The sequence below is a fragment of the Artemia franciscana genome, chromosome 21 (genome assembly GCF_032884065.1).
Source record: "Artemia franciscana chromosome 21, ASM3288406v1, whole genome shotgun sequence".
Classification (NCBI taxonomy): Eukaryota; Metazoa; Arthropoda; class Branchiopoda; order Anostraca; family Artemiidae; genus Artemia; species Artemia franciscana.
Window position 1 is genome coordinate 30,657,856 of NC_088883.1, and position 25,487 is coordinate 30,683,342.

The 25,487-nt window shown below is 34.0% G+C and overlaps 3 protein-coding genes across 5 annotated transcripts in view; 1 reads left to right on the top strand and 2 right to left on the bottom strand.

Moving 5' to 3' along the window:
- Positions 1–25,487, top strand: part of LOC136040871 (uncharacterized) — a 685,992-nt gene that overhangs the window by 353,182 nt on the left and 307,323 nt on the right. The window lies entirely within an intron of this gene.
- Positions 1–25,487, bottom strand: part of LOC136040869 (frizzled-5-like) — a 445,049-nt gene that overhangs the window by 351,002 nt on the left and 68,560 nt on the right. The gene's annotated exons all lie outside the window — the stretch shown is intronic.
- LOC136040725 (serine/threonine-protein phosphatase 6 regulatory ankyrin repeat subunit B-like) overlaps positions 15,836–25,487 on the bottom strand; it is a 34,003-nt gene continuing 24,351 nt past the window's right edge. The window contains exon 3 of the mRNA XM_065725030.1: positions 15,836–15,937. Within this exon, the coding sequence (XP_065581102.1) occupies positions 15,836–15,937 (102 nt within the window). The remainder of the gene's footprint in view (positions 15,938–25,487) is intronic.

Sequence of the window (25,487 nt, forward strand, 5' to 3'; positions counted from 1 at the left end):
ATGTCCCGGTCGTCATTTATATTCCCTGTGTCCCGGGAGCTCGAAAGTTAAGTAGAAAGATTGGATAATCTCCTACAGTTTTATAACAGGTCCAGCAAGAGGTAAAAAGAAAACGGACAAAGGAAGCGACATGTGAAACGGCATCCACACTACGCACATAAGTTTCTATGCAAAGTTATTAAGTATAGGCTTTCATGCTTAAACTCCTTTAACACAAGCTTATCAAAGATATCCATGAAATCATAAAAATCATTATAAGCAAATTATCTCACAATCATTATAAGAAAAGTATTCGACAGCGAAGCGTGAAGGAACGAAAGTCCGAGTTCTTTTTACCTGCAGCAAGCTTTCATCGATCCAGAGATGGCTATTACCAGATTAAAGCGGGAGAGGGAATGAACATCTTCTATCCATTTTAATACCACCACCCCTATCTCTAATTTCATAAAACTAATTTTTTTTTGTTAATTCAGTTAATTTAATTATTCTTGCTCCAGTACGTTTAGATTTATTTATTTTGTTTGCGTGTATGCTTGCCAACCAGTTCAAACTGTATACGTGCGAATGTTTTTGATATGACTTAAATGCTTTGTAATATAACATTATCATCCTCATCTAAAAATTTATGAATAACAAGGAACAAGTCATCTGATTTTTTTTTTTTTTTTGCATCAATAGCTTTGAAAAGAACTTGTCGAATTACATTTTTTATAAGAAAAAATGTTAAACACGCAAACCATCATAAAACCGCAGTCTATCAGTATTAGTCTTTTAAAATTAAAATAAAAAAAAATAATTTTTTTAGCTGAAAGTAAGGAGCGACATTAAAACTTAAAACGAACAGAAATTAATCCGTATATGAAATGAGTTGTCCCCTCCACAATCCCTCGCTCTTTCCGCTAAAGCTTTTAATTGTTTTAAAAAGTAGAATTGTGGCAAAGAGTCAAACTTTAGCGTAAAGAGCGAGGGATTGTGGAGGGGACAACTCATTTCATATACGGATTAATTTCTGTTCGTTTTAAGTTTTAATGTCGCTCCTTACTTTCAGCTAAAAAAATTATTTTTTTTTATTTAATTTCTGAACGTTTTTGAATTAATGCATGTTTGGTTTTGGCTCTCCGCACATAAATTATTAAAATGAAATTTGTATATTAATTCTTTTTTTTGGCTAAATGGCTTTCTCTTAGTTTTGATCAGACGATATTGAGAAATAAGGGGTGGAGAAGGAGGCCTAGTTGCCCTCCAATTTTTTGGTTACTTAAAAAGGCACCTAGAACTTTTAATTTTTAACGAACGTTTTTATTAGTAAAAAATATACGTAACTTAAGAATTAACTTACGTAACAAACTTTCATAACCTTATATTTTTATTATGTATACGAGGGGGTATGTACCCTCGTTAATACCTCGCTCTTTACACTAAATCCTAAGTTTTGTCCCAATTCTTTAAGAATGACCCCTGAATCAGAAATGCCGTAGAATAAATAGTTGAAATTACTAAAAATACTTTAGTATAAAGAGCAAGGTATTTATCTCCTCCTAAATACCTCGCTCTTTATGCTAAAGTATTTTTAGAACCCCTCATATGCGTAATAATCTCTGTTCGTTTTAAGTTTCATTGCTACTTCTTCCTTTCATTTGAAAAAACATTTTCATGTTTATTTTTCATTGTTTTTTTATAGTAATGCTAGAGAATCCTGCGCCCTTATCATTGAATTTTTCTTCCCCCATGACAGATTCCTCCAAGGAAAGATCCTCCAACATAGCCCCCTCTCCTCAGCCCCACCCCCAAACAAAATAAAATCCCCCTGAAAACGTCTGCACACTTCCCAATAACCATTACTATATGTAAACACTGGTCAAAGTTTGTAACTTGCAGCCCCTCCCCCAGGGATTGTGGGGGAGTAAGTCATCCCCAAAGACATAGTTATTATGGTTTTCGACTATGCTGAACAAAATGGCTATCTCAAAATTTTGATCCGTTGACTTTGGGGAAAAAATGAGCGTGGGAGGGGGCCTAGATGGCCTCCAATTTTTTCGGTCACTTAAAAAGGGCACTAGAACTTTTCATTTCCGTTAGAATGAGCCCTCTTGCGACATTCTAGGACCACTTGGTCGATACGATGACCCCTGGGGAAAAGAAAAAAAAAAAAAAAAAAAAAAAAAAAAAAAAAAAAAATAAACACGCACCCGTGATTTGTCTTCTGGCAAAAAATACAAAATTCCACATTTTTGTAGATAGGAGCTTGAAACTTCTACAGTAGGGTTCTCTGATACGCTGAATCTGATGGTGTCATTTTCGTTAAGATCCTACGACTTTTAGGGGGTGTTTCCCCCTATTTTCCTAAATAAGGCAAATTTTCTCAGGCTCGTAACTTTTGATGGGTAAGACTAAACTTGATGAAACTTATATATTTAAAATCAGCATTAAAATGCGATTCTTTTGATGTAGCTATTGATATCAAAATTCAATTTTTTAGAGTTTTGGTTACTATTGAGCCGGGTCGCTCCTTACTACAGTTCGCTACCACGAACTGTTTGATAAATTTTAAAGATGAAAAAGTTCACTTCCAACTTCACTCTGGAATTCTTTTAGATTCATAGCAATGAAACAAAAAGTTTTACTGCCAATTTTGATCGGAAGTCACCTTTAAGCTTTACTTGGCAGGCCCCAACTCCAACAGGCTCTATTTAAACAATTAGTCTTTATTATCTACCATGATAGCTTTTCACTTCTAAGCAGGCCCTAAAATGGCAGTATGCTTGCCAACCTGATCTGACATTAGTCTTTCCATCAATTTCCAAACGTCAGGCTCAAAGATAAATGGTGTATCTCCCATTTCCATAACGGTTCCGGATAGAATTTTGAATAATTTGTTTTTTAGACGATTTGAACAAGAATGTAATGATTATGCAATAATATTATTATAATAGATAGTTCCCAAGATACTTTTCAGGAACAGTTGAATATTAAACTGGCGAGTAAAAAATTTAACAAGATGGAAGATGGACGGATTATTTTTTTAAGAGTGCTTACTTAAACACGAGGGCCGTTTAATTTGGTAACAGTGTTTTAACGCCACCGCGGTTTTCCGACACCATATGTTTTCCGCCACTTTTTAGTTCAGCTAGGTCAGAATAGACATAGATATAGACATAGACATAAGGACAGGCATAGACATAGACATAGAAACAGACTCACCTAACCTGTCTATTCTGACCCAACTAATCATATTGATGATGCAAGGTTTCCTGGGTGGTGGAAAACCGCGGTGGCGTTAAAACAGCCACATCTTTAATTGGAATAGGAAGCTTTATAAAAGTTCTAGCAGCTTTAATATAAAGAACAAGGTAATAAGCAGAGAGTAACCCTTCATATACAGAATGAATCGTCCAAAATTAATATGCAAATTTTGTTTTAATTTTTCATGTATGGTGAGCCAAAGTCGCACCTGCATTAGTTGAAAATCGTTCAGAAACTAAATAAAAGTTTGTTGTTTTTTTTTACTGAAAGTAAGGAGCGACATTAAAACTTAAAACGAACAGAAATTATTCCGTATATAAGAGAGGCTGTTCCCTCCTCAACGCCTTGCTCTTTACGCTAAATTTTTCATTGTTTTTTAAAAGTAAAGCTGTGACAAAGAGTCAAACTGTAGTGTAAAGAACTAGGCGTTGAGGAGAAAACAATCCCTTTCACATGCGGGATAATTTCTGTTCGTAATAAGTTTTAGCATTATTCCTTACTTTCAATAAAAAAAAAAACTTGTTGTTTTATTTAATTCAAAAAAGAAAAGCCCATTGCTTACGCATTGCGTTTTTTATTAGTAAGTCAACAGACATTTTTGGGGAGTCAAATTTTCTCTGGGGAATTTTCAGTGGTGGAATATGGGGATGCCCCCTCCTAAATACTTCGCTCTTTATGCTAAAGTATGATTTTGCATCCCTATCCTTTACGAACAACAAGTGAAATAGAGGGTTCGTTAAATTAGAATAAGAAGTTTTTTGAAGATTCTAAATAACGTTAGCGTGAAGAGCAAAGTATTGTGAAGGGGATATCCTCCTCGTGGTTCTAGGTGAACATGTTCTCTATTTCTCGCGAACAAACTAGTGTCTTCGTTAGTTTCTGTCAGCTTAGCGTTAGACAAGACAAAGGCAAGTGACAGAATATATGGAAAATATATATAATTTGGGCTATATATTTGCTCATAAGGGGGGGGGGATAAAGTATTTGAACAGTTGAAGTCAGAAAGCAATTCGTACTTCATAACATGCATAATAATTATACCTAACATATTTAAAATGCTGACCCGCTATACTTTGCCTCTCCCCCTCTAACGCAAAACATATAGCCAAAATGTGTCAATAGCCTCAGGCGGTTCGGTGCTGCTTCTTGTCTTCTTCTTGTCTTTTCCTCTTTCTCTTTTTTCCTTTCTTCTTTCATCAGTTGAGTTTCTTTTGTGTTAAGTAGCGCGATATAAATGCAGTTTTAATTAGTTGAGAGTGATAACCTCGCTTGCCCTTCCAAGCTTATTGCCTTTCTTGGCAGGCGAATGGCGAATAGCGTTTGTTTCTTTTTTAATAAATGTATGTCTCATTATATCTCATTTAATATTATAAATATTCTAATAAGAAATACTAAATTTTTGAAAACATCAATGGAAGTATTAGGATTTCTGCCAATTTGTCATGTAGAGATTTTCTGGCGGAATTATCTGCGGGCTATTTTCCGCGTATTTTAATTTCTGGGAAATAATTTCCACATAAGGAGGCATTTCTGGAGTGATCGAGAAAACGATTAGAGATTAAGGTCTCATTCAAATGAAAGAATGCTTAGGAGAATTTTCAGGCTGAATCACCCGCAAGTAATTTTACAGGGAGGGAGAATTCTCAGCGAGGAAGGAACTATCTGGAGGACATTTGATAGGGGAAAGGTTTACTTTAAGCTGGATGAAATTTCACCAAAAGAGATTTCTGTTTGGGGGAGGGCTACACCCTCCATATATCAAAGGTGTCCCCCTCTTTAATACCTTGCTTTTTACGCTAAAGTTTTACTGTTTGTCCCAATTTTTTAAGAGCGTTTACTGAAAAACGGTGGTTTTTTAATTAGAACAGAAAGCTTTTTTTAAAAGTACTAATAGCCTTAGTGTAAAGAGTAAGATAATGATTAGGGGGCCACCCTTCACATAAGAAATAAATCTCGCTTATGTTTAGACCCAAAAAGTTTAAAACCCATAGAACGAACCCTGAAAGTTTGGAGTCACTGGACATCCACGATGATATCAGGTATGACATACACGACATCCACGGTATGAAAATCAGGATCGTATGATTACTATCATACGATCTTATCGTATGATCGTACATTTACGTTTATTGTACATTAATGTTTGTTTTGTTTTTCATTTTTCGGCTGCCAACGATTCATTTATCAAGCATGATCCGCCCAGGAATTGGAAAAGTTTGTATATCTCTATACGAGGGGGCAGCCACTTTCAGAAATAACGTACACTAGGTGGGTCGTGGTGAAAGTTTGCCGAGCGTGGTGGAACTGTGCCAAGCGTGGAAGAAACGTGTGACACACGCTCTGGTGGACAGTGGGTGCCTCCTCGTTTCTGCTATTGAGGAAATTTGAACTGAGTTTTTATTTTTGTTCAGCTAAGTTTTAAGAGGCAGTGTAGGCATGACTATGAATTTTTTGCCTCTTGGAGTTGTTGTGAGAATTGCAACTGTTTAATGCAGACAATTCTGCAGAAAATTTAGATAAATCCTTCGATCAGGCGATCAAATTTGTCTAAGCCTTCCCAATTTTTAGCAGGTCTTGTACAAGAAACAGTTGTTTATAGGTAGGTAGCTGGAACCTTGGAATCCCCTCCCGCCGCCCTTCTGCCGCAGAATATCAAGATTTATGCGACTTTTCCCATAATGACTTATCTTTTTCATATGACTTTGATTGGTGCTTTTTTTCTGAAACTCTAATATGTTTTTTTCCTGATTTAGGAATTGTGTAAGTCTTTGAAAGTAGACGAAGTCTTCACTCCTGACCATGCTATGCAAAACATAAAGTGTTTAGGTCTGATTATAGACCTGACAAATATGCACCGTTATTACGATCCTATGGTAAGTTTGCTTCACCCTTGGAATTTTTTGGAACTAATTTTTTTAACATATTTTTTATTTAATCGTTCTTTGTTTTTTAAACTCGTGAATCCGTTTAAAACGCACTTCTAGTCTTAGATATCTACAATTTTCATGAGCAAACTCGACTGATGCATTTAAGTAGTGTTTTGTAACATAGTGATTTTGACAAAAAAAAAAAAAAAAAAAATTGTTCTTAGTTTTGACGACTACGAACAACTAGATGTTCAATTGGCTGTTATTGACCATAAAATTTTTTTCAGGTATACGAAGAAAATCGGTAGCAGTGGTTTAACGCCACTGCAGTTTTCCGCCACCTTTTAATTCAGGTATTTCAGAATAGACATAGATATAGACATAAGAACAGACATAGACATAGAAATATACATAGATATAGACACAGATATAGACAAAAACAGACATAGACTAAACTAACCTGTCTATTCTGACCCAAATAATCCTCTTGATGACGAAAGATTTCCTAGGTGGCGGAAAACTGCGGTGGCCTTAAAACACCCACACCCAAAAATCTGATACCAAATTTACTATTTGGTATGTGTCCATCGGTATCTGTGTACTATCCGGTATCTATTCGGCATTTAAAAATCAAATTATGTACAATTCTGTGAAACTGTTTTGCAAGTGAGAAATGCATTCTAGAAAAGAGCGAATCCAGCTCTTTACTAGAACCTTACTTGAGCCATACTTACTTAGAGCCATACTAGAACCATATCTTTACTAGAACCATATATTTACTAGAACCTTTACTTAGAACCATAAATTGAAGGTGTGTTTTTGAATATATTTTCTAATGTAAAACTCTGATTCAACCCTGATTCATTGATGGTGACTATTGTCTGTGTTAAATTTAAAAGTAAAAAGTAATGACAAAAGTAAATTGATGAGAATCTTGAAAAATAGTTGAAAAAGCAGGGAAGTCAAATCACATAGATGTGGCGGAGGTGGTGTAAGTATACTGAAAAATCTATTGGAGGTGATTCAATTGCTTTATCGATATCTTCAACAAGAGTACTAAAAAATGCGTATTTTTCAATTAAAATGCCAAAAACGGAAATTTTTTAAAATCCAGGTGGAGGTAAAAATTTTATTGTCGCCCTAAACGCTTTGTAGATCCTTTTCCTGCCTTTTGGCCAATTACTGGTCCCAAACATGGATGCCACAGGGGAGGACTCCTGATATCTCAAATATAATTATATCCGTGTTGGAAGACCAGCTCTTGTGAGACCGTTTCGTCTGGGGAAGGCCAGCTCTAATATAAATTTTCCTCACAAAAAAGACCCTTCTAAGTTATTGCCCCCTTTCACCGTTGCAAAGGTACAGAAATGCGTAGGATTGTTAAACTAATTTGCAAGGAGACCTCATAATACCTCATAATACCACTTTATGCTAAAGTATTTTTAGTAATTTCAACTATTTATTCTACGGCCTTTTTGATTCAGGGGTCATTCTTAAAGAATTGGGACAAAACTTACGATTTAGTGTAAAAAGCGAGGTATTAACGAGGGTACAAACCCCCTCGTACACATAATAAAAATATAAGAATATAAAAGTTTGTTACGTAAGTTAATTCTTAAGTTACGCATATTTTTTACTAATAAAAATCTTCGTTAAAAATTAAAAATTCTAGTAGCCTTTTTAAGTAAACGAAAAACTGGAGGGCAGCTAGGCCTCCTTCTCCACCCCTTATTTCTCAAAATCGTCTGATTAACTACTTAATTTAATTTCAAAGTCTGGTCTTTCGAGACTAAGTCAGTGATTATCGAGGTAGTCAATGATTCACTGCGTCAGAATTGGTTTGTACGTTGTTTAGTGTTGTACTAACATAAAGTTTATGCGCGAGAGTGATGTTGACTTTGGAATCTGTCATATTATTATGTATCCCAATATGAATCAGTAACGTAGTCAGTGATTCACTATGTCAGAATTGTTTGTTGTCCGTTATTCAGTGTTGTCCTAATATATTTTCTATTCTCAACTTATCAAATATAGAAGCATGGATGTAACATTAAGAAAAGAAATAATAAGAAAATCTTCAAAGGGGATAAATGCACACAGTGTTATCCTTTTATTTATTTTTTAAGTTCTTGAGTCATATAAGCATTGGTATGAAATTGAACCAGAAAAGAAATAATGGAAAATTGGCAAAGGGAAAAAGCGTCTGCGACAGTTTTAAACTACAGGGAGACCAAAATGTCCCTCTAATTATGAGAGTTTAGCTGATTTTTCTTCTTATTCTTCTAGGGACTTTCTATCCTTAGATGTTGACAAACCTTACCATCCTCGAGACAATACAGGGTCGAAACGGCAATTAACCCCTGCTGAAGAAACAGAGAAGTTACCAGGTGTTAAGAAACGAAAGCGTCGTCAGAGGCGTGGAAAAAAAAACCAATCCGTAGATACAGTTGGGGAGAGTTCCCATCGTGTACAAGCAGATAACACGTTTCATGAAAGGTAGAATGGGTGGTAGAAAGTGGCGGATTTTCATTGTGTATATATCTTTTAGCCTCTGTTCTTTTTTCTTTCTTTTTTTAGTGAATGTGTTTTAATCTGGAAGTTCCAACTTACAGCTTGTATTCTGTTTTGTCCGTGAATGTGTTTTAATGTTGAAAGTACCAATATTTTGGAAGCCTCAATAAGTATTTTTGTCATTCTTTTGGTGAAAATAAAATTTTTGAAAGTTCATATATCCAACCAATCAGTACAGTAGGATCGATTGTTTCATATAATGGACACGAATTTAAACTGTATTATTTTTTATTGTTTTTTTTTCTCTTCAGAGTATGTGTAGCTTTAGTAGGTTAGGTTTTTAGGTTTTGGATAGTTAGGTTTTTGGTTGTCATTTATCTAGTACAGCCAGATTTGTTTTTGTCTGGACCAGCAACTGCACCATTAGTCTGGGTGCATTTCTTTCTTAAATTCATGCAAGTTATACTGCACGAACGTACGCGTTTCTGAAGCAGAACAACACCTCCACCCTATGTGTTTAAATCCACGTGGTTATTAGCCACTAAAAGGTTTACAAAGCAAAATATTACTGTAATTTCGACCATTTTTATTTTAGTATTTTGTTTTGTGATTTTTACTATCATTTTCTTGTTATATCCTTTATTATAAAGTATTTATTTTGTTTATTTTATAATTATTATTTTATTATTTCTTATTATTTATTGTTTTATTTCAATATTGGACGCAACTAATATTTCTAATCAAGTAAACGTAGATCTTCATAGTCGTAAAATTAATTATAATCTATAAAAATAACTATTTAATAACCATAAGGGTTAACATGGGTGTTTTTGAGTAAAAGATTCTCACATAAACTGAGATTTATCATCCGATTTTTTCCTGTCAATCACCTGGTGTAATCCTTTCTCCCATGTTTCTTCTAAGCCTGCATACCACTCCCGGTCGAAGACAAAAAAAAAATCAGGAGATTGCCACCTGCGCTACAGGCACTATTGGTCTTGATACGAATAGTTTTTTTTAGCTTTTTCCATGTCTCGACTAATTCTCAAGATACTTAATTTTTGCCAAAAGAAAGATAACGGATGCCTGTTTATTTATTGTTTGTTTTTGTTTTTTTTTTTTTTTTTTATTGTTTGTATCGACCCAGTGGTAGGGATCTTCTCAGAATCTATCTATCTATCTATCTATGTATCTATCTAACAAATACATTTTTATTTTACTCTTTCGGCTTTTATTTTTACAGTGAATTCGGCTCAATTGTAGGCCTCTTGACGCGATTCAGTCCCTTTTCAACCCAGTCTATTAGGAGTGAAAGCTTTTATAGAAAGAGCAAATACAAGTTTGTCTTACTCTTTCGGCCTGTATTTTTGCAATGAAATCTGTTGAATTCTAGTTCTCTTGACCTGACTCAATACTCTTTCATCCCAGTTTTTTAGGAGTGAAAGCTTTTAAGAAAGAACAAATACAACTTTGTCTTACTCTTTCGACTTGTATTTTTGTAATGAAGTCTGCAGGACTCTAAGCCTCTTACCCCAACTCGGTCCTCTATCAACCCAGTCTTTAAGAGTGAAAACTTTTAAGAAAGAACAAATACAACTTTGTCTTACTCTTTCAGTTTGTATTTTTGCAATGAAATCTGTAGAATTCTAGGCCTCTTGATCCAAATTGGTCCCCTTTCAACCCAGTCTTTTAGGAGTGAAAGCTCTTAAGAAAGAACAAATACAACTTTGTCTTACTCTTTCGGCCTGTGGTTTTGCAATTAAGTCCGTAGAATTCTAGGATTCGTGACCTGAGTCGATCCCCTTTCAGCCCAGTCTTTTAGGAATGAAAGCTCTTAAGAAAGAACAAATACAACTTTGTCTTACCCTTTCGGTTTGTATTTTTGCAATGAAATCTCTTGAATTCTAGGCCTCTTGACCCGACTCAATACTCTTTCATCCCAGTTTTCTAGGAGTGAAACCTTTTAAGAAAGAACAAATACAACTTTGTCTTACTCTTTCGACTTGTATTTTTGTAATAAAGTCTGCAGGATTTTAAGCCTCTTACCCCGACTCGGTCCTCTATCACCCAGTCTTTTAGGAGTGAAAACTATTAAGAAAGAACAAATACAACTTTGTTTTACTCTTTCGGCTTGTGGTTTTGCAATGAAGTCTGTAGAATTCTAGGCCTTTTGAGCCAAATCAGTCCCCTTTCAGCCCAGTCTTTTAGGGGTGAAAGCTCTGAAGAAAGAACAAATGCAACTTTGTCTTACTCTTTTGGCTTGTATCTTTGCAATGCAGTCTGTAGAATTCTAGGCCTCGTGACATGAGTCGATCCCCTTTCAGCCCAGTCTTTTAGGAGTGAAAGCTCTTAAGAAAGAACAAATACAACTTTGTCTTACTCTTTCGGCCTGTATTTTTGCAATGAAATCTGCTGAATTCTAGGCCTCTTGACCCGACTCAATACTCTTTCATCCTAGTTTTTTAGGAGTGAAAGTTTTTAAGAAAGAACAAATACAACTTTGTGTTAGTCTTTCGACTTGTATTTTTGTAATGAAGTCTGCAGGATTCTAAGCCTCTTACCCTGACTCGGTCCTCTATCAACCCAGTCTTTTAGGAGTGAAAACTTTTAAGAAAGAACAGATACAACTTTGTCTTACTCTTTCGGTTTGTATTTTTTCAATGAAATCTGTAGAATTCTAGGCCTCTTGAACTGACTCGGTCTGATTTCAACCGAGTCTTTTAGGAGTGAAAGCTCTTAAGAAAGAACAAATACAATTTTGTCTTAATCTTTCGGCTTTTTTTTTTGCAATGAAAACTCTAGAATTCTACGCCTCTTGATCCAAATCGGTCCCCTTTCAACCGAGTCTTTTAGGAGTGAAAGCTCTTAAGAAAGAACAAATACAACTTTGTCTTACTCTTTCGGCTTGTGGTTTTGCAATGAAGTCTGTAGAATTCTAGGCCTCGTGACATGAGTCGATCCCCTTTCAGCCCAGTCTTTTAGGAGTGAAAGCTCTTAAGAAAGAACATACAACTTTGTCTTACTCTTTCGACTTGTATTTTTGTAACGAAGTCTGCAGGATTCTAAGCCTCTTACCCCGACTCGGTCCTCTATCAACCCAGTCTTTTAGGAGTGAAAACTTTTAAGAAAGAACAAATACAACTTTGTCTTACTCCTTCGGCTTGTATTTTTGCAATGAAGTCTGTAGAATTGTAGGCCTCTTGACCCGACTCGGTTCCCTTTAAACCAATTCTTTTAGGAGTGAAAGCTTTTAGAGAAAGAACAAATGCAACATTGTTTTTTTCTTTCGGCTTGTATTTTTGCAATGAAGTCTGTAGAATTCTAGGCCTCTTGACCCGACTTGGTCCCCTTTTAACCCAGTCTTTTAGGAGTGAAAGGTTTTAAGAAAGAACAAATACTTACTAATTCGGCTTCTATTTTTGTAAAGAATTTTCAGGATTCTAGGCCTCTTGACCTGACCCGGTCACCTATCAACCCAGTCTTTTAGGAGTGGAAGGTTTTAAAGAAAGAACAAATACAACTTTGTCTTACTCTTTCGGCTTGCTTTTTTTTTGGCAATGAACTCTATAGAATTCTATACCTCTTGATCCAACTCAGTCCTCTTGTATCCCAGTCCTTTAGGATTGACAATTTTTGAAGAAAGAAAAAATACAACTTTGCCTCACTCTTTCGGCTTATTTTTTGGTGTATTTTTGCAATGAAATCTGTTGAATTCTAGGCCTCTTGACCCGACTCAATCCTCTTTTATCCAAGTCTTTTAGGAGTGAAAGCTTTTAAGAAAGAACAAATAAACCTTTGTCTTACTCTTTCGACTTGTATTTTTGCAATGAGATCTGTAGAATTCTAGGCCTCTTGACAAAACTCGGTCCCCTATCAACCCAGTCTTTTAGGGGTAAAAGCCTTTAAAAAAAAAGCAAATATAACTGTCTTACTCTTTCGGCTTGTATTTTTGCAATGAAATCTACAGAATTCTAGGCCTCTTGAACCAACTCGCTTTCATTTCAACCAAAACATTTTAGGAGTGAAAGCTATTAAAGAAAGATTAGATACAGTTTTGTCTTATTCTTTCGACTTGTTTTTTTTTTCGTATAGAAATGTTTAGAATACTAGACCCCTTGATCCGACTCAGTCCTCTTTCATCCCAGTATTTTGGAGTGAAACACGTTAAAGAAAGAACAAATACAACTTTGTCTTACTCTTTCGGCTTGTATATTTGCAATGAGATCTGTAGAATTCTAGGCCTCTTGACAAAACTCGGTCCCCTATCAACCCAGTCTTTTAGGAGTAAAAGCCTTTAAAAAAGAGCAAATGTAACTGTCTTACTCTTTCGGCTTGTATTTTTGCAGTAAAGTCTGTAGAATTATAGGCCTCTTGACACGACACGGTCCCCTTTCAACCCAGTCTTTAATCAGTGAAACTTTTAGAGAAAGAACAAATGCAGCCCTGTTTTACTCTTTCGGCTTTTTTTTACAACTGTCTTGCTCTTTCGACTTGTATTTTTGTAACGAACTCTGTCGAATTCTAAGCCTCTTGACCTGACTTGGTCCCCTTTCAACCCTGTCATTTAGGAGTGAAGAACAAATACAACTTTTTCTTACTCTTTTGGCTTGTATTTTTGCAATGAAGTCCGTAGAATTCTAGGCCTCTTGACCCAACTCGGCTCCCTTTCAACCCAGTCTTTTAGGAGTGAAAGCAGATAAAAACAAATATAACTTTGTCTTACTCTTTCGAATTGTATTTTTGCAATGAATTCTGTAGAATTTTTGGTCCCTTGACCCAACTCAGTCCCCTTTAAACCCTGTCTTTTGGGATTGAAAGCTTTTAAGAAAGAACAAATAGAACTTTGTCTGACTCTTTTGGCTTTTATTTTTGCAATGAAGTCCGTAGAATTTTAGACCTCACTCTGTCCCCTTTAAACCCTGTCTCTTGGGAGTGAGAGCATTTACACAAAGAACAAATACAACTTTGTCTTACTCTTTCGGTTTGTATTTTTGCAATGAAGTCTCTAGAATTCTAGGGTTTTCGACACGACTCGGTCCCCTTTCAGCCCAGCCTTTTAGGAGTGAAAGCTTTTAAGAAAGAACAAATACAACTTTGTCTTACTCTTTCGGCTTGAATTTTTGCCTCGAAGTCTGTAGAATACTAGGCCTCTTGACCTGTCTTGGTCCCCTTTCGACCTGTCATTTAGGAGTGAAAGCTTTTAAAGAAAGAACAAATACAACTTTGCCTTACTCTTTCAGCTTGAATTTTTGCAACGAAGTCTATAGAATACTAGGCCTCTTGATCTGTCTTGGTGCCCTTTCAACCTGTCATTTAGGAGAGAAAGCTTTTAAAGAAAGAACAAATACAACTTCGTCTTGTTCTTTTGCTTCTATTTTGCAATGAAGTGTGCAGATTTCTAGGCCTCGTAACCTGACTCGGTCCCCTTTCAACCCGGTCTTTTAGGAGTGAAAGATTTTAAATTAGAACAAATACAACTTTGTCTTACTCTTTCTTCTTTTATTTTTGCAGTGAATAAATAGTTGAAATTACTAAAAATACTTTAGCATAAAGAGCGAGGTATTTATGTCCTCCTAAATTCCTCGCTCTTTATGCTAAAGTATTTTTAGAACCCCTCATATGCGTATTAATCTCTATTGAGTCGGGTCGCTCCATACTACAGTTCGTTACCACGAGCTGTTTGACAAAGCGCGTTACCATAACAACCTGATGATATAGATGTTAATTATTGCTGAAAATTTTTACAACACGAAGCCGCATAATTTAAGAAACATTAAAAAAAATTATTTTATAAAAAAAAAGGGGATGAAGGTGGAAATGTCAGTAATATCTATTCGTTTTAATTCTTCTGCATATTATGAAATAAGCATTGTTTTGGTAACATGTTTTCGTGTGAGGATAGTAATCACTAAACATAAGTACTAATTCGTAAAATAGAGGTTTTTCTACCCTAATCCCTTCTATATAAGTAAATCTCAGCTGGTGGTCCAATTACACTTTTTAATTACTATAGCTCATGATTAGTAGCCTAATATCAAAATCTGTAATTTGGCCAACTATAGACTAAGTCAAATTGCGACTTTATTGACTTTCTAAATAATTTTTCGTTATTTTTTTTCTTTTTTCAGATATATCGTCAAAACACTGGTATTTTTGGAGTATGCTGTACATCTGAGCCCCCAAAGATTAACATTCTTGACAACACCTACCTTCAACCCCCTTCCTCCTCATAAATCTGACCAGACTTATAACCCTCCATTGACCTATGGAGGTACCCAGTACCTCCATATGGGGTACTGACCAGTACCCCTTGTTTATGCCACTTTTCTCAAGGCTCATTTTTTGTTGCCATCCACCCCCAATCAAAAAAAAATTACTAGTATGTAATTTTTGTGAACAGCCAAGCATAAATAATAATAACAGCGATAAAATTACAAAATAAATTTCGATAAGTTGGTTCTTTCCTATCAGCAAGAACAAACGATTTCTCAGGATTGCCGCTTCCAATTACGCTAATCTGAAAATTGCCATTTTGTTTTTGTGTTTTTATAAGATATTGTTTACATTCAAGTTGACTGATGTGCTACTGACATAGGTGAAATGGAAGCAATTCCTGAGCAAAAGACCCTGGGAGCAAAATGACTGGTTGCGGCTGTTTATAGGAAACAAAACAAGCAATTCAAAGTACTTTGAAAAAAAAGGCTGGTACAGATACTGACTAGGCTGGTCATTTGCGCGAACATTCTTTTTTTTGTAGCTCAATGATTGTCTAAAATCAGATAGATTTCTGAGAAAAACTATGATTGGTAAGGTTCATTGGCAATGCGATTCTACTAATGCCAAGGTTAAGATACCGCTAATTTGAGCCAATCACAATTTTTCATAATGAGCTATCACATTTGAACAATTAGCAAAATTTCCTTGTGAATGGACCTTTAAATATGTTCACTAATGTAATGGTAGAGTACATTTTTACATGTTTAAAAAAAACAAAACAAATAAAGCAACAGTAATGGTCTCAGAAGGTGGAATTTCTAGTCAACAAAAATCAGAGAATTATATAATTGACCCCAACCAGAATAGAAACTTCACAGTTTCGCCCTACGCCATAAGACACAACTTTTACCGGGAGATGTTACAATCCAAATTTTCGATGCTTGATTTCCTCCAGTTTTTCCCGATTTGTGTACAATCAATACACAGAGCTGTCAGAGCTACCTCATATCATCTGACCATTCAGGAATTTCCTTTTGCAGAATCTTTGGAAGATCTAGCCTGCAAGCGTCTTTTGGATCTGCCAAGGAACGGCGAACAGCCTAGAGAACACAACAGTGTTATTAAACAGAAAGAATATGAAAACACAGCTTGCCAAAAATATTGGATGATTTTCAGATGTTTTAATTATTAGTTTTTTTTCGAACAAAATCTTTATTCAGAAAAGAAAATAGCCCAAAAAGAAGAACTTATTTATGTAATCACATGATCATTACAGGCTATTATTTATTTATTTCAAACATTTTTTTTATAAAATTTAATCAAATGTTTTCTTGTGTAATAAAATTATTATTTTGATCTATTCAATTAAATATTTATTGCAATTTGTTTTATTAATCAATTATTTATTATAAAACTCAATCATATAAAATTTATTTGAATCACTTTTAATTGTGTCTTTTATCTCTGAGTGACTCAGAGTCAAGTAATTCTTCTGTGAGTTAGAAACTAGTGATAATACCACGTTCAAATATTATGTATAAACAAATTACTCCAAGCCATCTTGGATTTCGAGAACTATTCTTTCTCTTACAAAAATGACACATTAGAATAATGAGTTATTTCTCTGCATTCCTTCTGCATTGTTATGTCTCGCATTCCTTAAAACTATATTTATATGCTGTGTAAATGTAAACCAGGCTAGCCCCTATATTAAAATTAAATAAAAAAACAAGCTTTTTCAACTGAAAGTAAGGAGCGACACTAAAACTTAAAACGAACAGAAATTACTCCGTATATAAAAGGGGGTGTTCCCTCCTAAACGCCCCACTCTTTACGCTAAAGTTTGACAAACTCTCAACTCTACTTTTTAAAACAGTAAAAACTTTAGCACAAAGAGCAGGGTGTTGAGGAGGGAACAGCCCCTTTCATATACGGAGTAGTTTTTGTTCGTTTTTAATTTAAACTTTAGTTTTAACTTTCAGTTAAAACTTGTTTTTTTTATTAAATTTCTGAACATTTTTGAATTGATGCATGTTTTTATTTTGGCTCTCAGCACAAGAATAATTAAAACGAAATTTATATATTAATTTATTTTTTCGCTAAATGGCTTTCTCATAGTTTTCATCGGACAATTTTGAAAAAAAAGAGCGGGGGAGAAACCTAGTTACCCTCCAATTTTTGGTTACTTAAAAAGGCAACTAGAACTTTCAATTTTTTACGAACGTTTTTATTTGTAAAAATATGCGTAACTTGCGCAAAGAACTTCTATATTAATATGTTTTTACTGCGTATATGAAGGGTTCATCCCCTCGTCAATACCTCGCTCTTTACACTAAAGCTTAAATTTTGTCCCAATTCCTTAAGAATAAGCCCTGAATCACAAAGGCCGTAGAATAAATGGTTGAATTTACTAAAAATACTTTAGTGCAATGAGCGAAGTACTAGGAGGTGGAGAGTGTCCCATTTATGAGATTAGTTTTATGGGCATAAAAAGTTCATAGTCTTTCATGGGCCTAATAAATGCAAAAAAATGCTCCAGTAAACTAAAAAGTTTTGCACCAACAAATTGATTTGGAGCACGGGAATTTGAAGTTTTGAGGACGTCTATGGTTCACTAATATTTTTTTTTTACCATAATTCTCATTATTTTAATGGTTATATATTCAAGGTCACATCATTAATTTCCGCTGAAAGATTTTGGAATGGAACAAAATATAGCAAAGCAAATCTGGCTTGTGGGAAAACTAGCCCTTTGTGCATTTCTTTTATCTGTAAGATTTTATATATTCAGATTTATCCAGCATTATTGTATGTTCAGATTTATCCAACAATAAATTGATCTCGACTGCCAATGGATCTGCAACTGTGACTTCTGTTGCAATCATAATTTTTCAAAAAATTCAGGATTTACTGTTTTTACTTCATTATTTGAGGTTCTGCTTATCCTTTTCTTTGATCATTTGGTTTGGTGGCAGAGCAGGTGAAAATTGCAAATTTATTAATACTAAAATCTTCAAACTTTTTCAAGAGTCACAACAAAATCTCGATTTCCTTCACAATTTTTTATATATCTTCAAACATATTATGAGCTTAATTTTTTATTCAAAAGGTATAAATTAATTTAAAATGTTTTGCCTCCTGTATGAGTAAAACCAGTCAATCTCTAAACAGTTTGCTTGACGAAAAAGGATAGCATCCCATTTTACTGGTAATTTTGAGAAAATCACAACATTTTTTGTGCATTTTTTAAAGATTCATCAGTATCAAATGATGTTTCGCCTCCTGTATGAGTAAAACCAATCTATCTCTAAATAGGTTGCTTGACGAAAAAAGATATCATCCCATCTCAATGGTAATTTTGAGAAAATAATAACATCTTTGTGCATTTTTTAAAGATTTATCAGTATCAAATGATGATTCGCCTCCTGTATGAGTAAAACAATTTATCTCTAAATAGTTTGTTTGACGAAACAAGATAGCATCCTTTTTTACTGGTAATTTTGAGAAAATCATAAAATTTTTGTGCATTTTTTAAAGATTCATCAGTATCAAATGATGTTTTGCCTCCTGTAAGAGTAAAACCAATCTATCTATAAATAGTTTGCTTGACGAGAAAGGATAGCATCCCATTTCAATGGTAATTTTGAGAAAATCATAACATTTTTGTGCACTTTTTAAAAATTCATCAGTCTCAAATGATGTTTCGGCTACTGTATGAGTAAAACCAATCTATCTCTAAATAGTTTGCTTGACGAAAAAGGATAGCATCCCATCTTAATGGTAGTTTTGAGAAAATCATAACATTTTTGTGCATTTTCTAAAGATTTATCAGTATCAAATGATGTTTCGCCTCCTGTATGAGTAAAACTAATATATCTCTAAATAGGTTGCTTGACGAGAAAGAATAGCATCCCATTTCAATGGTAATTTTGAGAAAATGAAAACATTTTTGTGCATTTTTAAAGATTCATCAGTATCAAATGATGTTTTGCCTCCTCTATGAGTGAAACCAATCTATCTCTAAATAGTTTGCTTGACGAAAAGGATAGCATCTATTCTCAATTGTAATTTTGAGAAAATAATAACATTTTTGTGCATTTTTTAGAGATTCTTCAGTATCAAATGATGTTTCGCCTCCTGTAAGAGTAAAACCAATCTATCTATAAATAGTTTGCTTGACGAGAAAGGATAGCATCCCATTTCAATGGTAATTTTGAGAAAATCATAACATTTTTGTGCATTTTTTAGAGATTCTTCAGTATCAAATGATGTTTCGCCTCCTGTAAGAGTAAAACCAATCTATCTATAAATAGTTTGCTTGACGAGAAAGGATAGCATCCCATTTCAATGGTAATTTTGAAAAAATCATAACATTTTTGTGCACTTTTTAAAAATTCATCAGTCTCAAATGATTTTTCGGCTCCTGTATGAGTAAAACCAATCTATCTCTAAATAGTTTGCTTGACGAAAAAGGATAGCATCCCATCTTAATGGTAGTTTTGAGAAAATCATAACATTTTTGTGCATTTTCTAAAGATTTATCAGTATCAAATGATGTTTCACCTCCTGTATGAGTAAAACTAATCTATCTCTAAATAGGTTGCTTGACGAGAAAGGATAGCATCCCATTTCAATGGTAATTTTGAGAAAATCATAACATTTTTGTGCACTTTTTAAAAATTAATCAGTCTCAAATGATGTTTCGGCTCCTGTATGAGTAAAACCAATCTATCTGTAAATAGTTTGCTTGACGAAAAAAGATATCATCCCATCTCAATGGTAATTTTGAGAAAATAATAACATTTTTATGCATTTTTTAAAGATTTATCAGTATCAAATGATGTTTCGCCTCCTGTATGAGTAAGACAATTTATCTCTGAATAGTTTGTTTGACGAAAAAAGATAGCATCCTTTTTTACTGGTAATTTTGAGAAAATCATAAAATTTTTGTGCATTTTTTAAAGATTCATCAGTATCAAATGACGTTTTGCCTCCTGTAAGAGTAAAACCAATCTATCTATAAATAGTTTTCTTGACGAGAAAGGATAGCATCCCATTTCAATGGTAATTTTGAGAAAATCATAACATTTTTGTGCACTTTTTAAAAATTCATCAGTCTCAAATGATGTTTCGGCTACTGTATGAGTAAAACCAATCTATCTATAAATAGTTTGCTTGACGAAAAAGGATAGCATCCCATCTTAATGGTAGTTTTGGGAAAATCATAACATTTTTGTGCATTTTCTAAAGATTTATCAGTATCAAATGATGTTTCGCCTCCTGTATGAGTAAAACTAATCTATCTCTAAATAGTTTGCTTGACGAAAAAGGATAGCATCCCATCTTAATGGTAGTTTTGAGAAAATCATAACATTTTTGTGCATTTTCTAAAGATTTATCAGTATCAAATGATGTTTCGCCTCCTGTATGAGTAAAACTAATCTATCTCTAAATAGGTTGCTTGACGAAAGAGGATAGCATCCCATCTCAATTGTAATTTTGCGAAAATCATAATATTTTTGTGCATTTTTTAAAGATTCATCAGTATCAAATGATGTTTCGCCTCCTCTATGAGTAAAACTAATCTATCTCTAAATAGGTTGCTTGACGAGAAAGGATAGCATCCCATTTCAATGGGAATTTTGAGAAAATATAACATTTTTGTGCAATTTTTAAAAATTCATCAGTCTCAAATGATGTTTCGGCTCCTGTATGAGTAAAACCAATCTACCTCTAAATAGTTTGCTTGACGAAAAAGGGATAGCATCCCATCTTAATGGTAGTTTTGAGAAAAGCATAACATTTTTGTGCATTTTCTAAAGATTTATCAGTATTAAATTATGTTTCGCCTCCTGTATGAGTAAAACTAATCTATCTCTAAATAGGTTGCTTGACGAAAAAGGATAGCATCCCATCTCAATTGTAATTTTGAGAAAAATGATAACATTTTTGTGCATTTTTTAAAGATTCATCAGTATCTAATGATATTTCGCCTCCTGTATGAGTAAAACCAATCTATCTCTAAATAGTTTGCTTGACAAAAAACGATAGCATCCAATCTCAATTGTAATTTTGAGAAAATAATAACATTTTTGTGCATTTTTAGAGATTCATCAGTATCAAATGATGTTTTGCCTCCTGTAAGAGTAAAACTAATCTATCTATAAATAGTTTGCTTGACGAGAAAGGATAGCATCCCATTTCAATGGTAATTTTGAGAAAAACATAACATTTTTGTGTATTTTTTAGAGATTCTTCAGTATCAAATGATGTTTCGCCTCCTTTTAGAGTAAAACCAATCTATCTATAAATAGTTTGCTTGACGAGAAAGGATAGCATCCCATTTCAACGGTAATTTTGAGAAAATCATAACATTTTTGTGCATTTTTTAGAGATTCTTCAGTATCAAATGATGTTTCACCTCCTGTAAGAGTAAAACCAATCTATCTATAAATATTTTGCTTGACGAGAAAGGATAGCATCCCATTTCAATGGTAATTTTGAGAAAATCATAACATTTTTGTGCACTTTTTAAAAATTCATCAGTCTCAAATGATGTTTCGGCTCCTGTATGAGTAAAACCAATCTATCTCTAAATAATTTGCTTGACGAGAAAGGATAGCATCCCATCTTAATGGTAGTTTTGAGAAAATCATAACATTTTTGTGCATTTTTCTAAAGATTTATCAGTATCAAATGATGTTTCGCCCCTGTATGAGTAAAACTAATCTATCTCTAAATAGGTTGCTTGACGAAAAAGGATAGCATCCCATCTCAATTGTAATTTTGAGAAATGATAACATTTTTGTGCATTTTTTAAAGATTCATCAGTATCAAATGATGTTTCGCCTCCTGTATGAGTAAAACCAATCTATCTCTAAATAGTTTGCTTGACGAAAAAGGATAGCATCCCATCTCAATTGTAATTTTGAGAAATGATAACATTTTTGTGCATTTTTTAAAGATTCATCAGTATGAAATGATGTTTCGCCTCCTGTATGAGTAAAACCAATCTATCTCTAAATAGTTTGCTTGACGAAAAAGGATAGCTTCCCATCTTAATGGTAGTCTTGAGAAAATCTAACATTATTGTGCATTTTTTAAAGATTCATCTGTATCAAATGTTGTTTCGCCCTCCTGTATGAGTGAAACCAATCTATCTCTAAATGGTTTGCTTGACGAGACAGGATACCATCCCATCTCAATGGTAATTTTGAGAAAATCAAAATATTTTTGTGCATTTTTTAAAGATTCATCAGTATCAAATAATGTTTCGCCTCCTGTATGAGTAAAACTAATCTATCTCTAAATAGTTTGCTTGACGAGAAAGGATTAGCATCCCATCTCAATGGTAATTTTGAGAAAATCATAACATTTTTGTGCATTTTTTAAAGATTCATCAGTATCAAATGATGTTTCGCCTCCAGTATGAGTAAAACCAATCTATCTCTAAATAGTGTGCTTGACGAAAAAGGATAGCATCCCATCTCAATGGTAATTTTGAGAAAATCATAACATTTTTGTGCATTTTTTAAGATTCATCAGTATCAAATGATGTTTCGTAAACAGTTTTATTGAGGTTTGACAGAAGGCCACATGGAGGCTGGTCCAGTCAAAGTGAAAAATTCTAGTCAAATAATAAATTCCTTTTTGTCAGGTGGTCTACTTTGCTTATTAAGGACCTGTTGTCAATTATTTTTTTTCTAATTGGGAAAAATTTTTGAAAGTATGCATATCGTACAAGGTAGCTAGGCCAAATACAAGCCTATAAAATCATATTATAATAGCAAGCCTAATTAAATTAAAGCCAAGACAGCTGTTGCATTGAGAAGCTAAGCTGGTATATCTTTTTCAGAGTTGCTTCAAAATAGGTAATTTACCTGCTTGGGTAATTACAAAAATGGGTAACTTCGGGGGGGTGAAGAGCATCTGATTTAGAATATCTTTCGAGGAAGTTGCTTCTTGTCTGATTCTTGTTGCATTTCCTTAAAATTTCATTGTAACTAATTATTGTAGTGACTTTACTTATTTTAATCTTTATTTAATAATCTAAACGTAAAAAATTATTTTGTCTAACCTATTCTTATTTATGCTATATAACCTAGACACCCACCTACAAAACCTCTTGTTAAATCTATCCTCCCAGAGGCTACACCTCCTGCACCTCATGGAAGCTCAATAGTGCCCATGCTAGTTCCTCAGGATCAGCTTCTGCCTCAACAAGTGCCTTTACAAGTGTTTCGGTTAGCGCAAGTGCTCATGCTAGTGCCAGTGCATCATCATCGGCATCTTCTGGCTCAGGTCCTTACTGGTGGCAGCAAGCTGGTCAGTATTTGTTAAATATATATTGAGAGTTTACTCATTGATAGAGATGAGAATATTAAAAGAAAAACTTCAATTTTTTTTAAGAAGAAAAGACTTACGTCTGAGAAATATCTTATATTTAAACATAGATAAGACTATAAATGGACTGAATATAGAGAAGGGAGCCCATAAGCTGATTTTTCTTTTTTTTTTTGGGGGGGGGGGCTTACTGTTTAATCGGTAATCCCAATGCTATAGTGGTTAATAGAAATCTCAAAACAAAATATACTAATATAAGGCAGCATCATTCATTCGGGGGTGGTGGAATCCCTCTGCCCCCCCCCCCCTTATGGGTACCCATGAAAATAGACTATAATTTAAGGATATTAAGGCAAATGGGACAGATCTTTTACGACAAAGATCTGTAGTTAAACATTTAAATTCTTTTGTATTCGTTGAAATATAGTTCTAAGCTACGTGTTATCACCCAAACTATTTATGGTATTAATACCCATGACTCAAAACTAGAGATAAAATATAAAAAAAAAACTGGCCAGTTTACATGGCCATGAATATTTATACAAACATTCATAGAAAGTACAATATAACAGAATCCAATTTAATGCATACACAAACGTCTATAATAAAACTGATCCCCAAGTTATTGAGATGGCGAAATACATAAGGACTATTGGGACTTGGTTTTAGAGCCAAGGGGTCCAAATAATCCATTTGCCTCTCTCTCTCTCTCTCTCTCCTCTCTCTCTCTCTCTCTCTCTCTCTCTCTCTCTCTCTCTCTCTCTCTCTCTCTCTCTCTCTCTCCTTCTCTCTCTCCTCTCTCTCTCTCTCTCACTGTCTCTCTCTCTCTCTCTCTTCTCTCTCGTCCTCTCTAATCGGTTTCAGTGGAATGTTTTATTGTGCACCACTGCATCATGACTTTTTTCTCCAATCGCATTGAACTTGACGAAAAAAAGATAAGTCATTCACAAACACACAAAGAAGAGAACAAGAATAAAAATTTAAAATTAAAGTTAGGATTTACAGATTTTATCTAAGTGTCGATAAAACTTATATATGCATAATTCGACCACTTCCTTGAATAGTTCAATAGAATACACAAAAGAAAACTTTACTATTTATCATGACAAATATAAGCTTATAGCTGGAAAGAAAATAGTGTATTTTGCTTTTAAATCATGGCATAAAACAATAATTGCTATTATAAACCTAAGATTTCATTATCCAAATTACCATACTAGAAGTAAACTCCTGTCTGTTTCTACTTCGACAGATATTGCGCTTAATTATGTACTATGAGGAAACTTTAACTAGTTATAAACCCTAGAAATAAAGAAAATTTTAAAGCCAAAGCTCTGCAATAAATGACAGTGTGCAGATCTATCGGCCATTCTTTGACTGGCTAGTCAAGTGTTGTCAATATCAAAGGCCAATCAATTTATGTGTTGACAGGGTGCACCAGAAACACCGTTTTTAAGTTCACTCTCATTAATTATCTATTTTGACGTCAGATGGTAAACTTCACCTTGGACTCGGCGAACGAAATCAGGACTGAAGTCATTGTAAGATATTAAATGAAACCAAAAAAGTATTATTTAAAAGAACAATGAAGGAAATTATTTAAAAATATATAAAGACAAAACTTAGAGGATACAGTAACTAAAGGAACATCCTATCTCAGCTATTATAAACTTTTTTAGTATTTACGACTGAACTATTTAAAATTGACTGAGCTATTTGCCAAAACTTTTAAAACTCTTGGATAAGAGATAAAAAAAAACTAAGGACAGAAAACTATAAGCCGACACCTAACTTTCTTGGAAATATCAGAAAAACTATTTAACTACTCTTTTTTGTGCAGGTGATATAAAAGTCTAGAAAAGGGAAGTTGCAAATAATGTACTAGCAAAACTGCTAGGAAAACTCTAACAAATAGCTCAATTGAAGTCTGTTTGGAGCAATCTGACAGCTTCGAGAGTTCCTCGTTGTGCTACCCGCTTTTATTGACTAGGTTGCCGACAAAAGAGACGTAAAATTTCATTGTCTTTCCATCAACTTTATTAGTTAAACCAAAAATTCTCAATTACTTTTTGTTATGAATCCGACTCTGAGGCTTGCATACAGGCAAATATCCACATACAGACCTTTAGCCAATAGGTTGGACATTTAGAACAATGTAGTATTATCTATAATTATTAAAGATGGTGAAATGTGGTATATGCAAGCTATCTTTTCTGTCCTTTTCTCCTTTTATCTTGCTCCATTTTGCCATTGTTCTTATGTTATATGATGTGGCGGAAACTGCACCAAGTGTGGTGAAAACTTTTT